At 46.4% G+C, this 13,374-nt stretch overlaps 1 protein-coding gene across 1 annotated transcript in view; it reads left to right on the top strand.

The window, feature by feature from the left end:
- The window catches only part of LOC108799166 (ribonuclease inhibitor-like), a 201,132-nt gene that overhangs the window by 95,588 nt on the left and 92,170 nt on the right, over window positions 1-13,374 (top strand). Inside the window, exons 4-5 of the mRNA XM_018570982.1 lie at window positions 3,524-3,688; window positions 4,575-4,739. Coding sequence (XP_018426484.1) covers window positions 3,524-3,688; window positions 4,575-4,739 — 330 coding nt within the window. The remainder of the gene's footprint in view (window positions 1-3,523; window positions 3,689-4,574; window positions 4,740-13,374) is intronic.

Here is a 13,374-nt window from a genome sequence, read left to right as displayed (position 1 = left end):
ACAGCAGCAGATGTGTTTTGGTGTCTGGGGGGGAACAGCAGCAGATGTGTCTTGGTGTCCGGGGGGGGAACAGCAACCAACAGATGTGTCTTGATGTCTGGAGCAGAACAAGGTCGGGGTTTTTATTCCCCGATTTTTCTTGTCACGCAAGCATCAGGGGGTTTCAGACCGATGCCGGACCTAAAGAGGTTGAACGTGTTTATCCAAGTGAATCATTTCCGAATGGAGTCAGTCCAAACTATTATTGCCGTGATCCGGGCAGACGAATGGATGATATCCATAGACTTAGAAGATGCGTACCTGCATGTCCCGGTTGGAGAGAGGCATCAGAAGTATTTGCAGTGGCAGGACAACACTTCCAGTTCCACGCCTTGCCATTTGGTCTCGCCACAGCTCCGCGAACCTTCTCCAAAATGGTGGTGGCAGTTTCCACTACCTGGACGACATCTTGGTGTTGGGGGAAATCGAGCCAGGCTCTGGTGGTCCACAGGGACCTCGTGTTAGCAACTTTCCGGCGATTCTGTTGGTTAATCAACTATCAGAAGAGCCAGCTGACTCCAGCCCAGAGGATGGAATACCTGGGAGTGGTGCTGGATTAGTCCCGGGCGAGATTGTTCCTCCCCCATCGCCAGAGACGGGAACTGACTGTGACGGACCCTGGTACTCAGGATAAGTATGTCCGCCGCTGTCTTCTTCCTTGCTCAGGAGATATTGCAACCCGCTGATCTGTAGCTCTCAGTTTCCCCAGTCACTGGTCGAGACACAAGCGTAGGATGAAACAAACTCTGATTTATTGAGCAACTGCACAAACTTTTATACAGCAAGTGATGAGATCAGATTATAATCCCATCACATCCACCCTGCCCTCCCTAGACAATCGGTCTGCTCAACACCACAGGGTTTCCCCTGCCAACGAGCTCCAGACAGCCATAGCAGGAGCCTGGCCAGAATGTAATTGTTCTGAGCTCCTTCAGAGTGCAAAGGGAGATAACGAGGGATGGTGCTGATCGTCTTTTCATAACTAGGTCACAAATCATAACGCACTTAAACCCAACACCAATACACATTTAACTTATAAAACACATCACCATGTCGTCACACTGACCGCCTGTGTCGGAAGGGTCATCTCCTTGCCAGTATTGCCGGCCAGAGATTGCATGGTGCTTCTCGGTATGATGATCTCATGTATTCCCGTGGTGGCTTGGGCAAGATGGCACATTCGTCAATTGCAATCCTGTTTTCTGCGTCAGTGGAACAGGGCGGCTTTATCGCAACTAATATTCCTGCCCACAGCCATGCAGGGCAAACTGTTCTGGTGGATGGAGTCTCCATGCCTCTCTCTGGGGGTGGGCTCCTGGATAACAGTTACTACCGATGCCAGCCTTCAGGGATGGGGAGCACATTGCCTTAGATATCAGGTGCAGGATCGATGGAAAGGGCCGGTGGTGCCTCAGTCGAATTGGCTGGAGCTGAAGGCAGCCTCATTGGCTCTACAAGCTTTTCAGCCACTCCTTCAACACAAGCAAGTGAAAGTCATGATGGACAACAAAACAGCTGTATCGTACATCAGGAGGCAAGGGGGGGACCAGGAGTTTCCCTCTGCTCAGCCTTTCACACAAGATATTCTCCTGGGTGGAGACACAGGTTCAAGCCTTGACAGCAGCCTACTTACCGGGAGCAAACATTGTTCTGGCGGACCGCCTCAGCAGGTTTTTTCCAGAGACAAGCGAATGGAGCTGAATTCCAAATACCTGGGTCCAGTGTTTGCGAGATGGGGTACCCCATCGATAGACCTAATGGCCATGGCACAGAATGCGAAGATGGCCTGCTTCGAGACATGTCTGCCGACAGGCAATGACGCAGGGTGCGTTTTCGATCAGATGGGATTTTCCACTGGCTTACCTGTTCCCACCGGTGTCGTTAGCCCTCAAGGTGTTGCAGAAGTTACAGGAGGAAGGGGGAGCAGTTATCATTCTTCCATTTTGGCCACGGAGTCCATGGTTCCCACTGTTGCTTCAAATGTCAGTAGCCCCCCCATGGTTCTTTCCACACAAACGGGATCTATTACTGCAAGGTCACTGGCAACACCCCAACCCGAAGCGGTTGCATCTAGCGGCATGGTTGGTGAAGCCTCCAGGTGGAAGAGTCAGGGGCTGTCCGCCAAGGTGATAGAAACCTTGGGCCGGTCTAGAGGCCCGTCAACGAACGCTACATATACCAGAATTTGGCAAACATTTTTGTCCTTCGCAGAGTCAAATCACTTCCAGCCTTTGCACGCAGAATTGCCTGAGATTTTTAAAGTCGGCCCTGGATGCAGGGCTTGACTATAACTCATTACGCGTGCAAATTCCAGCCTTGTCAGCTTTTACAGGGGTCAAGTGGGCAAAGGATCCCCTGCTACGCAGATTCATGAGGGCCGCAATGAAGATAAGGCCTCCTAGGAAAGCTTTATTCCCATCTTGGGACCTGGACCTGGTCTTGGCTGCCTTGGCAGCTTTGCCGTATCATCCACTTTCTCAGTGTACATTATGGTGCCTTACTCAAAAGCTTATTTCTTTGCTGGCTATTACCTCAGCTAAACGGGTATCCGAACTGGCGGCTCTTTCCTGTAAAGAACCTTTTTGTGTGGTACTGGACGATAAAGTGATTTTGCGGCCATCTCCCGAGTTTAGGCCTAAGGTGGCTTCATCCTTTCACGCAGATTGGGAGGTGGTGCTGCCAGGTTGTCACACAATGGCACACTCTTCAGGCTCTGACTTTTTACCAGCCTTGGATTTGGTCGAGCTTATGAAATAATATCTTCACAGGACTAAAGAGTTTCAAAGGTCGGATCGTTTCTTCCTGTTACCAAGGGGCTCAAGGAAGGAATTTGGGGCCCCCCCGAGAGTGTTATCTATGTGGATTCAATCTGTCATCAAGTGTGCATACGTGAATCAGGGTCTTACTCCTCCAGCAGAATTGCGGGCTCACTCCACGAGGGGAGTGGCAACCTCTTGGGCAGCATATGCGAAGATGTCCATCAAATTTGCAAAACGGCTAGATGGAGTTCGCAGAATACTTTTGTCAGACACTACCAGGTGGATGTGGCAACAGCCAGATTGACCAGATTTGGGTCGGCAGTCCTGGCGTCAGCCTTGCAAAATAATAAATTTTTCTATCTTTGCAGTGTTCCTGTTTAGGAGTTTGTATTAGGTTTTCCCCGCCCAGTAGGTGTTTAAGCTTGCCATGTCCCATACTGTGCCGACGTTCAATCCTTTCGGCCAGCGTTTAGCGAAGACGCCGGCCGAAAGGATCCGAGCGTCGGAACAGAAGCAGCTATGCGGTCTGCATCTATGTCGGATAGCTGTTCCCGCAAGTCTGGTACGCGGTTCGTGACCGTGTACCAGACGTGTGAGCAGGCTGCGGGCCACATAGTATCGGCTCGCGGGCCGGAGTTTGAGACCCCTGATGTAGAGAATAGTTACATTAATTCCTGCAGGAGACGTTTATTTTCTTCTGGTAACATTCTTCTCTTCTTCTACAGATTGCATGATAATCATCTGACCGACATTTCCTGCCCCGACCTGGCATCTGTAATAAGAAATAATCAGACACTGAGGACACTGAACCTGTCATATAACAATCTGGAGGGTCCTCATTTCAGGGATGTGATGGAAGCTCTGACAACAAGCCGGATAGAGGGATTACAGTGAGTATAACCGGACTGACTGAGACAATAATATTCTGGGACAATGTTATATCATATATATATATATATATATATATGATGATGTCATCACTTGGATAACTAGTAATATAAATATTATCGGAGGTCATACACGGGGGGATCTGATCTCACTGTAGGGAGCAATCAGAGTCTCACACACATTTTCTTAAACTGCCCACAGTACATGCCACATTGTTCTTTTCACCCCACTCAATCTGGACTACAAACACGTCTTCTGTCTTCATCTCCAGTACATGGGGTGTGGGGGGAATTTAGTAGTTTAGAGATGATCGGTATGAAGGAAGATAACATTGTTCACAGGAAGTAATGGACATTTCTGGCAGGATCAACAGGTATTTTCTGTACTTGCTGAACATGTTATAAAGGAAACTAATGCAGCCGCAACATCTGAGGACAGGAGAGCTGAAATATGGAAGATTTTGTTTTTTGCAGTGACACTAAAATGCACAATTATTTAAAAAAAAGAAAAGGCACTTAAAAGTAGCACTGAAGCCAACATTTGTATTATGTTTTGGATAGAATAAGGGAGGGGGAGGGTGTGGAAGGGTAAGAAGGGCGGGTTATAACCACTGTTATTTTTATTTATATCTATCTCCAATTGGGGAGATTTCCCTTCACTTCCTGTCCAATAACCACAACCGGAAGTGGGAGTAAAATCCCTGCGGATATATATTGTCTCCTCCATTATCACATCCTGTGTATTCTATTTCCTGGAGTTTTATAAAGTGATGGAACATAAATGATCCCAATAAAGAGAAATGAGTTCCATTCATGTAGAGAATAGTTACATTCATTCCTGGGGGAGACATTCATTGTCTTCTGGTAACATTCTTCTCTTCTTCTACAGTTTGTATAATAATCTCCTGACAGACATTTCCTGCCCCGACCTGGCATCTGGAATAAGAAATAACCAGACACTGAAGATACTGAACCTGTATAATAACAATCTGGAGGGTCCTCATTTCAGGGATGTGATGGAAGCTTTGACAACAAGCCAGATAGAGGAATTACTGTGAGTATAACAGGACTGACTGAGACAATAATATTCTGGGACAGTGTTATATCCTATATATATAAATAAATTATAAATATGTGGATTTCATCACTTGGATAACTAGTAATATAGATGATATTATCGGAGGTCATACACGGGGGGATCTGATCTCACTGTAGGGAGCAATCAGAGTCTCACACACATTTTCTTATACCTGAAATGTCCGCCTGCTCTCCAGTATTGGGGGATCTCCCTATTACTTCCTATGAGTACAGAGCTCTGATCAGTAATGATCAATAGAATATCAGATAAAAGTTATACATCCGATGTGTGCTTGTGGTATGTCCAAAAGTCATCATACTCAATGCGGATGTTGCTTCACAGTGTATGGCTTGTAGTAGGGATGTCTCGATACCACTTTTTCAAGACCAAGTACAAGTACTGTCCCTCATGTACTTGCCGATACCAATTACCGATACTTTTTCTTAAAAAGGGACATGTGACATTTTTTCTAAAACAATACAGACTAATGATTTTAGGGCAGTTTCTCACCATTGCTGCGTGCATTGGAGGTGACAGGTTCTCTTTAAGGTGACATTATGGGTCTTTTAGACCTCTAGTGTCACCTTTCTACTTCACTGGATTCACTGAATGTATATACAGCACGCAGTGGCTGGGAGCAATAGCCAGCCTGCTATTGGATATTTTAAATTGCAATAGCCAATAGCAGGCTGGCTATTGTACCCGCCCACTGCCTGCTGTCAAACAGCAAAGGAACTGAAGACAAAGTTCTCAATCAGGTCCTCTCTGCTGAGTGACAGCAGGCAATGGGCGGGTACAATAGCCAGCCTGCTATTGTCTATTGCAATTTAAAATATCCAATAGCAGGTTGACAAGTATCAATTCCTTTTCCACTTGATGAAACCGTTTCCTTTTGGTGATATATCTCAGTGTCAGCTATCTGTGCTCCCTATGTGTTTAATAATAATGCCCTCACCAGAGGTACCCAGAAGTTTTCCCTCTCAATGAAAAAGAAGAGAAGGTACGTTCTGTGTGAAGGCAAGATTTACAGTTTCTCTCCTCTCCTCCCCATGAGCACACTGAACGGACATTCTCTTCTTTCAATGAGAGTGAAAACTGCTGTGTAGGTCGGGTGAAGGCATTACACATAAGGAGCACGGACATCTCACACTTTGTGATATATCACCAAAAGCAAACAGTTTTACCAAGTTGAAAAGGAGGGGACATGGAGGAGGAGCAGCAGCAGCAGCTAAGGTACAGGGTTAACGGGGGATTTCACAGCTGTATTCTCTTCTGCCTTCTCGTGCTGGCTACAGAGGTTTGTGAAAGGGACACAGACCGCTGCATCCAGCACCAGCAGGGAGTTCAGGCGGCTCTCTCAATCACAAACGGAGAGTTTGGGATTTAGACATCATGGACCCCTAAATAATAAATCAGTAACAGAAGGCAAAGTTGCACAAGGAATATTGAGTCATATTCCTCATTAGGCAATCACATCTAGGAATTGTAATATAAATGGATAAGGCAGTCTCTATGTCAAACAGCAGAGGCAATTCACTTAAACAGCATAGGTATATTTGTAAGAGTTGATACTGAGAGGGCTCCACTAGGTGGCAGCGTATAGGATCCAACACAAGTGCAGAATAGTCTTTAAGCAGATACTTGCAGTTTGGGTGATGAAGCAGTAGCTCAAATGAAGAGGAGTCCAGAGGAGGCTGGCTGCTGGGGGAAGAGTTGGGATCTGGTTCGGCGTGGTTCCAGGGTAACTTGAGAGGTTCCCGAGGTGTTTGGGCAATGATCCCAATAATCGAACACCCCATAGCATTCCCGGCAGGTTTAAATAGCCCGCGGCCGTGACGTCACGCGGCCGCGGCGTACTTCCGCCTTCCAGCGTGGAACGCAGAGTAGCTTCCGTCATGGGGGAGGAGGCCTGCGTCGGTCTCCCCGGCCGATACGTTCCAGCCTGGAACCCGGCGAGAGCCGCAAACCCGAGGGACATCACATTATCTGATCTATGCATCGGGGCATTTTCAGGAGTACAAGTATTCCTGAAAATGCCCTGTATCGGCCATGATACCGGTACTAGCATTGGTATCGGGACATCCCTAGCTTGTAGTGTGACATCTTTACCCCTTTTTAGGGTCTGGGGATCACTGAGGAGATTGTTGGAGGGAATAATCCCCACTGAATGGTAAAAAAAGAAAAGGTGACATACTACTACCATACACTGTGAGGAAACATCCACTTCCTGAACACGCACACGTCTGGACACACAGTACATGCTGCATTGTTCTTCTCACCCCAATCCACACCCCTAATATCTCATATTGTACTACAATCTCCATGTGTTTGGTGTATGAGGTGTATCAGCAGACAGTGTGAGGCCGGAATCAGCAAATGTCATGACAAGTAATAACTCCCAGCAATTGTCAGGACCCCTCACAAGCAAAACTCCACACAGCTCAAATCTCCCCCCTTCCCCCTCCCCCAGCACAATCCCCCCACCTCTGTCACCACACATCTCCTCCATCAGAAATCTCCCCTCTCAATACACACCTCCCCCATGCAGACCGCTCAGACCTCAGATACTAAGCATTGCCCTGAGTGTAGTGAGGGGAAGTCCTAGGGGTCCCTTGGCTGTGTCATGTGACAGGATGAGCCCAGGAGGAGCTGAGGAGACTTCCTCCTCTCTGAGCCCCCCTGTATCTGAGGTCTGAATTTCATGGAGCGGCAGCATTACAGAGGCACCTGAGTCCTGTCACAGTGTCAGGGATGATTACTTGGGGGGCACCAAAGAGGAGACCCAGAGACCTGACGGCCATGGGAGATGCTCTGGGGGAGGGGGGGGGTTTCTTTATCCCTCAGGGCACCCCAAAATAATCTAACAGGTTCCTCCACTCATTCTAATCAGGGTGGATGGACACATCTCCCATTGTGGTTATTGTATTCGGACGTCGGCCATTTTTTAGAATACATAATGAGTGATTGGCTGCAGTCTCTCTTTGCCTTAACATTTGTATCTGGCTCATTGAAGAAAAGCCAATAGAGTATTGGCTACATCACTTTTGTTGAGACTGGATTCCTATCAATCAGCCAAAAATCCAGCAGTGTAAAGGCATCCATACACCTTACAATTATCTGCAGATTTTCTGTGGTCAGATGGAAAAAGTGCAACAGATTGACCCAGGTGGAGATTACTCCATCCACACAGTTAGGTGTAGCTGGATGAATCTGTTGCACCTTTTCCATCTGACCACAGAAAATCTGCAGGTAATTGTAAGGTGTATGGTCAGCTTATGGCTCCCTTGTCCTGCTGACTTGAACTACAAACATGTGTTCTGTCTTCATCTCCAGTACAAGGGGTGTGGGGGGATTAAGTAGTTTAGAGATGATAGCTTGGAAGGAAGGAAGGAAGGAAGGAAGGAAGGTAAAGTTATATACAGGAAGTCATAAGGAGATTTCTGGCAGGATCAACAGGTATTTTCTGTACTTGCCAAAAATGTTATAAGGAAAACTAATGCAGCCGCAACATCTAATGACAGGTCAGCTGCAATATGTGATTTTTGTTGGTTTTTGCACACATAGTAAATTGCACAGTTGTTAAGCAAGAAAATGCACTTAAAGTAGAACTGAAGCCAAAAATGTGTTTAGTTTTGGATAAAGTCAGGGAAGTTTATAACCCCGTCAGCTTTTTTTTATATATCTGTGTCCCATTAGGGAGACTTCCCTTCACTTCTTGTCCAATAGCCATAACAGGAAGTGAGAGTATATCACTCCTAAATGAGGGAAATCCCTGGGTGGGGTCTTCAGAATTACCATTACTAGGTCCCCATTGGAAGATTTCCCATCTATTCCTGTTCTAATGACAACTCACAATCTGGGAATTTCTTTCACATTATGTAATAATGGGGTTTCCAGGACACATAGAGAGGGGCGACTCTCCCTGACAGGGACACAGACAGCAATAATAACCTGACAGGGAATCTAATCCTCCATTCATCCAAACATCAAATAAAGGTTTCACTTTAAATTCCCAAAACCTGATCTATTCAGTAATAATGGTCCCCAGGACACATAGAGAGGGTCTCCCTTCCACTTATCCAAAACAAATAAAAGTTTTAGCTTCAGTTTCACTTTAAATCCCCAAAACCGGATCTATTCTCTGACAGCGGAATACAAACATGGTCGCTGCAATTTTGATGTCACATGATATCAGTACAATTGTATAAAGTTCTATTTTCAGTAAAATACATTCAGAGTGATTTTAGTGACACAGACACAATAAAATGTGAAATGTTCTGTAAATGATAAAAGATGAGACTGAGTCCAGGAAATAGATCCCAGAAATGTCTGCACCTAATACTGCATGAGGCTGCAACACAGCAGCAACTATGAGACCCCAAACTGTCCATAGGTGAGGATATAAAACCTTCACAGCTCATCAATTTATAGATCACTGTTACCGATTGTCCTCCAATCATTCCTCTTACTATGACGTGTTCATCAATATGTAATATGTGTCTCCAAATCACCATTTACATTCTCTTACATTCTCTGCACCGTATGTGTGTATTTGACTTCATATGTGCGGGGGCGGGGTCTTTAACTTGTTTGTTTTTTTAATTCATTTTTATACGTTTATCATTTTTTTACTTTTTATTTATTCACTAAACTTTATTGCTATTAGGGGCTGACAATCCTCCCTGTAATAGCATATATGGAGTGCCAGGTACTCTTTCTGAAGGCATCAGAGATCTCCTGGACCTCTAATGCCTCCTCTGCACTACCCCAGCTAGACTGAGTACAGACTGTACTTGATGAACTGTTTTCCTGGTCACAATCTGACAGCCCTGAACCTGGAGGTGCTCAGAGTCGAGTTCTTCCGGGTTCATTGCTCCTAGGAGGGAAAAGATGTTTCTCATCTCCCTCCACTTACCTGATAGGGATCATAGATGTCCGGGCTTCTAGAGGGTATAGGTGAGCCTGAAGCCGGGTATGGAAAGATTCAACTTAAATTAAAGATTCCCAACTCTGCCCCAGGTTACATCCCAAACCTTGTCTCAAAGTATCACCCTAACCGTCCCCTACGCTCCTCTCAAGACCTCCTGCTCTCTAGCTCCCTCATCAACTCCTCCCGTGCTTGCCTGCAGGACTTCACTAGAGTCTCTCCCATCCTCTGGAACTCTCTACCCTAACCTGTCCCGTCTATCTCCCACTCTGGCTGCCTTTAAGAGATCCCTTAAGGCTGGGCACACACCTTACAACCATCGCAAGACTTTTGTCTTGCGATGGTTGTAAGGTACTTTAAAAAAAAACGTACAATCTGCCTATCTTGCATAGGCAGATCGTACTTGCGATGATCGCAAGCCACGCCCCCTGAGGGGCGGGCTTCCGATGACCGCAATGCCGAACGGGCAGTGTGCGCTTGCGCACACCGGCCCGTAAGGCTGTTATCGTACGGACATGCCACAAACCCGCCGAACGTCGTACGATGCTCGGCGGGTTTTCGAACATGTCCGTAAGTTTAAAGTCGTGCGACCGTACAGTAGTAGAGGCCGCACGGCTTCCACACACCTTACCATAATCGTACGATCGCAGGATTTCCCGCGATTATCGTAAGGTGTGTGGGGACCTTTAGACTCATCTCTTTAAGGAAGCCTCTCCCGCCTCAACCTGACCACTGAACCATCACTTTCTCAAACAATTCATCCCCACACAGCTACCTTCTCATGTATCACTGGCCCCTCCCTTTTAGATTGTAAGCTCTTACGGCAGGGCCCTTCTTACCATATTGTCTTCAATTGTATTGTAATCTCTTCCTATTGTACAGCGCTGCGCAAACTGTTGGCGCTATATAAATCCTGTATAATAATAAACACACATCTCTGTTACTGTGCTCACATCCCAATACTGCTGTCATACTGGTTACAGTGGTGGCAGTAAAAGGACAACGAAACTTTAGTTAATTTGCCATTTATTTAGACCACAAATCGGGGTAAAAACGCGTGGCCCGAAACGTGCGTCATACGCGCATATTTCGATCACCTAGGTGGGAACCCAGCCTAAGACCCCATTCACACTGAGCGACATGGAAATCGCGCGACTTTGAACGACGTGTCGCGCGACATCTTCCTATTGGGCTGTAAGCAATCAGGAGCAATATCGCTCAAAATCGCTCTAAAAAAGGGTCATGTACCGTGTTTCCCCGAAAGTAAGACATCCCCCGAAAATAAGACCTAGCGCTATCTTCGGGGATGTCTGTAATATAAGACCTACCCCGAAAATAAGACCTAGTTCGGGGTAGGTCTTATATTACAGACATGGGGCCTTAAGGAGAACTATGAGGCGAGTGCTTTTCAGGTCGGCTCGGTAGATCGGGAAGTGAGCGAACACATACCGGCGCTCGCTCATTTCTCGATCCTGTCACGGCACAGAGCCGTGACAGGGGAGGGACTAGATTCCCCCCTCCCTACTCTGATCCTCCAGCGCTGACTGGTGGAACGGACGGGGGAGGGTCCTGCTGGCTCTGCCTCTAGATAGGCAGAGCCAGCTGTCAGTCACGCAGCTGGGCGGATCCAGACATAATTGTCGGGATCCGTTCCGGCTGCGGCGTCTGTATACCGCAAGCTGTAGCTCCCTATATACTGAGCTTAGGGTGACGGGAGGATGCTAGTTTGTGTCCTCCCGTTACCCTTAGGAGGACTATGGGGAAAAGCCCTAACCCCATAGTTCTTCTTTAATCACTGATAACACTAAACTGATGAACAGTAAAAGTGTTTTAATCGTCGCCTATGGGCGTTTTTTGCGATTTTGCGGGCGCACGCAATTTTAAGGCTTGACATGTTTGGTGTCTATTTACCCGACGTGACCCCGACTTTTATGTTTTACAAAAAATATGAGTAAGAATAAATGTTTTATAACATAACGTAGGGAAACTTGGTACTTTTTTAATTATATAGTAAATAAAATATCCCACCCCCCGTGGTGATTATATACCTCCAAAAGAAAGCTCTATCTGTCCCCCAAATTTTTTAACATAAATTGCAGGGCTATAGTCCGGTCATGCTGATTGGTGAAATTTTTGACTGACTGGTGAGACACCATCAAATTTTTCAAGCCCTGATTATAACCATGCAAATGTATCTTACCCAGAATCCCCCAGGTGCGTTTGTCTGTCCATGAGTGTGTGTTCATTCTCCCAGTCTATGTCCATCAGTCAGTGTCCGTCCATCACATTCTGTATCAGTTCCTGTCACTCTGTGTCTCCGTCCATCAGTCTGTGGAGGTTTTGGTGTATTATAAAGTATAACATGCACCCGGATAGAAATGATTCTGGATTGTGGGAGGCAGTTGTAGTCTCCCGGATTCCTATAATCACTGAACTTCTCCATGTTCATTGTCTCCTCTACATTGTCTGACTCGTCATAGTAACTGGGGGCGGAGCCTGATTGGCTGCTGAGAGAGATACAGAAAGTTCTTGTCATTTATGAACAGAAACTGAAAACTAGCTCAGTCATGAAGGGGTTAAAGAGTAATTTCACCTTCACGTTACACCCATATTCAGGTCACATGTGCTCCCCCAATTACTTGAATCATGAGGTTCTTCTCATTGGCTGCTCCTATGTTTTGAATTTGGTAAAGCTGTATAGCGGTGAATGGAAAAACTACAAGTCCCTTCAGCAAATTGGGGCAGAGGGACTTGTAGTTCTCAATGAAATAAAACTGTGGAGACGGGATCACATTTGTAGTGCATTCATTCTTCCTCCCATCCCTGTTACTGCCTGTCTGTACTGAGGTATGGGAGGGATATTCTGCAGGGGACAGAGCATCGCACCCACAATCCACTGATTTTAAAAACTTAAATTTTTCTTTACTCTTCATTACCTCCAAGCATGAAGGGGTTAAAGCCGACCTCCAGGTTTCCCTCCCCAACTACAGACACAATCTCTCTGTCAATAAATCACAAACACAGTGTCACTCTGAGGGGAATTTATCAGAAATGGAGCAGACAGAATCTGGAGCAGTTGTCATGGCAACCAATTTGCTTTTCTTCTCAGTTTGATCAGTTAGGCTTTGAAAATGAAAGAGAGAAGCTGATTGGTTGGCATGTACAGCTGCTCCAGATTCCGTCTGCTCCAGTTTTGATAAATCCCACGTTTGTCTTTTACTTTCCTAGATGAGCTAAGTGCAGCAACAATGATCACAGCGCCGGTGCTTGTGTATATCATCCGATATCTAGAGCAGAATCATCATCAACAAATGGCTAGAAGAGGCCGCTGTCCAGAGACGGAGGGGAGACTTCCTCCAATACATGGAAGAAACACAAATGGCGGCTCCTTCACCTCGTGACAACATTTATTAAACATCAGTCTTTGTACCTCTGTAGTGTCAGGGATTGCCATTGGCACTTTTGTGGTGTCCGGGTGCGACTGTGAGCATGCACCCCCTTGTGTTGTCACTGACCACCCTACGTTGTCACACACCCCCTTGTGTTGTCACACACCCCCTTGTGTTGTCACTGACCCCCCCGCATTGTCACACACCCCCTTGTGATGTCACTGACCCCCCCGCATTGTCACACACCCCCTTGTGTTGTCACTGACCCCCCTGCATTGTCACACACCCCCTTGTG

Source organism: Nanorana parkeri, unplaced genomic scaffold (genome assembly GCF_000935625.1).
Source record: "Nanorana parkeri isolate BGI_ZX_2015 unplaced genomic scaffold, ASM93562v1 scaffold1647, whole genome shotgun sequence".
In the NCBI taxonomy this organism is placed as follows: Eukaryota; Metazoa; Chordata; class Amphibia; order Anura; family Dicroglossidae; genus Nanorana; species Nanorana parkeri.
The sequence above is the reverse complement of the archived record's forward strand: the minus strand, read 5'-3'. Positions and strand labels throughout refer to the sequence as shown.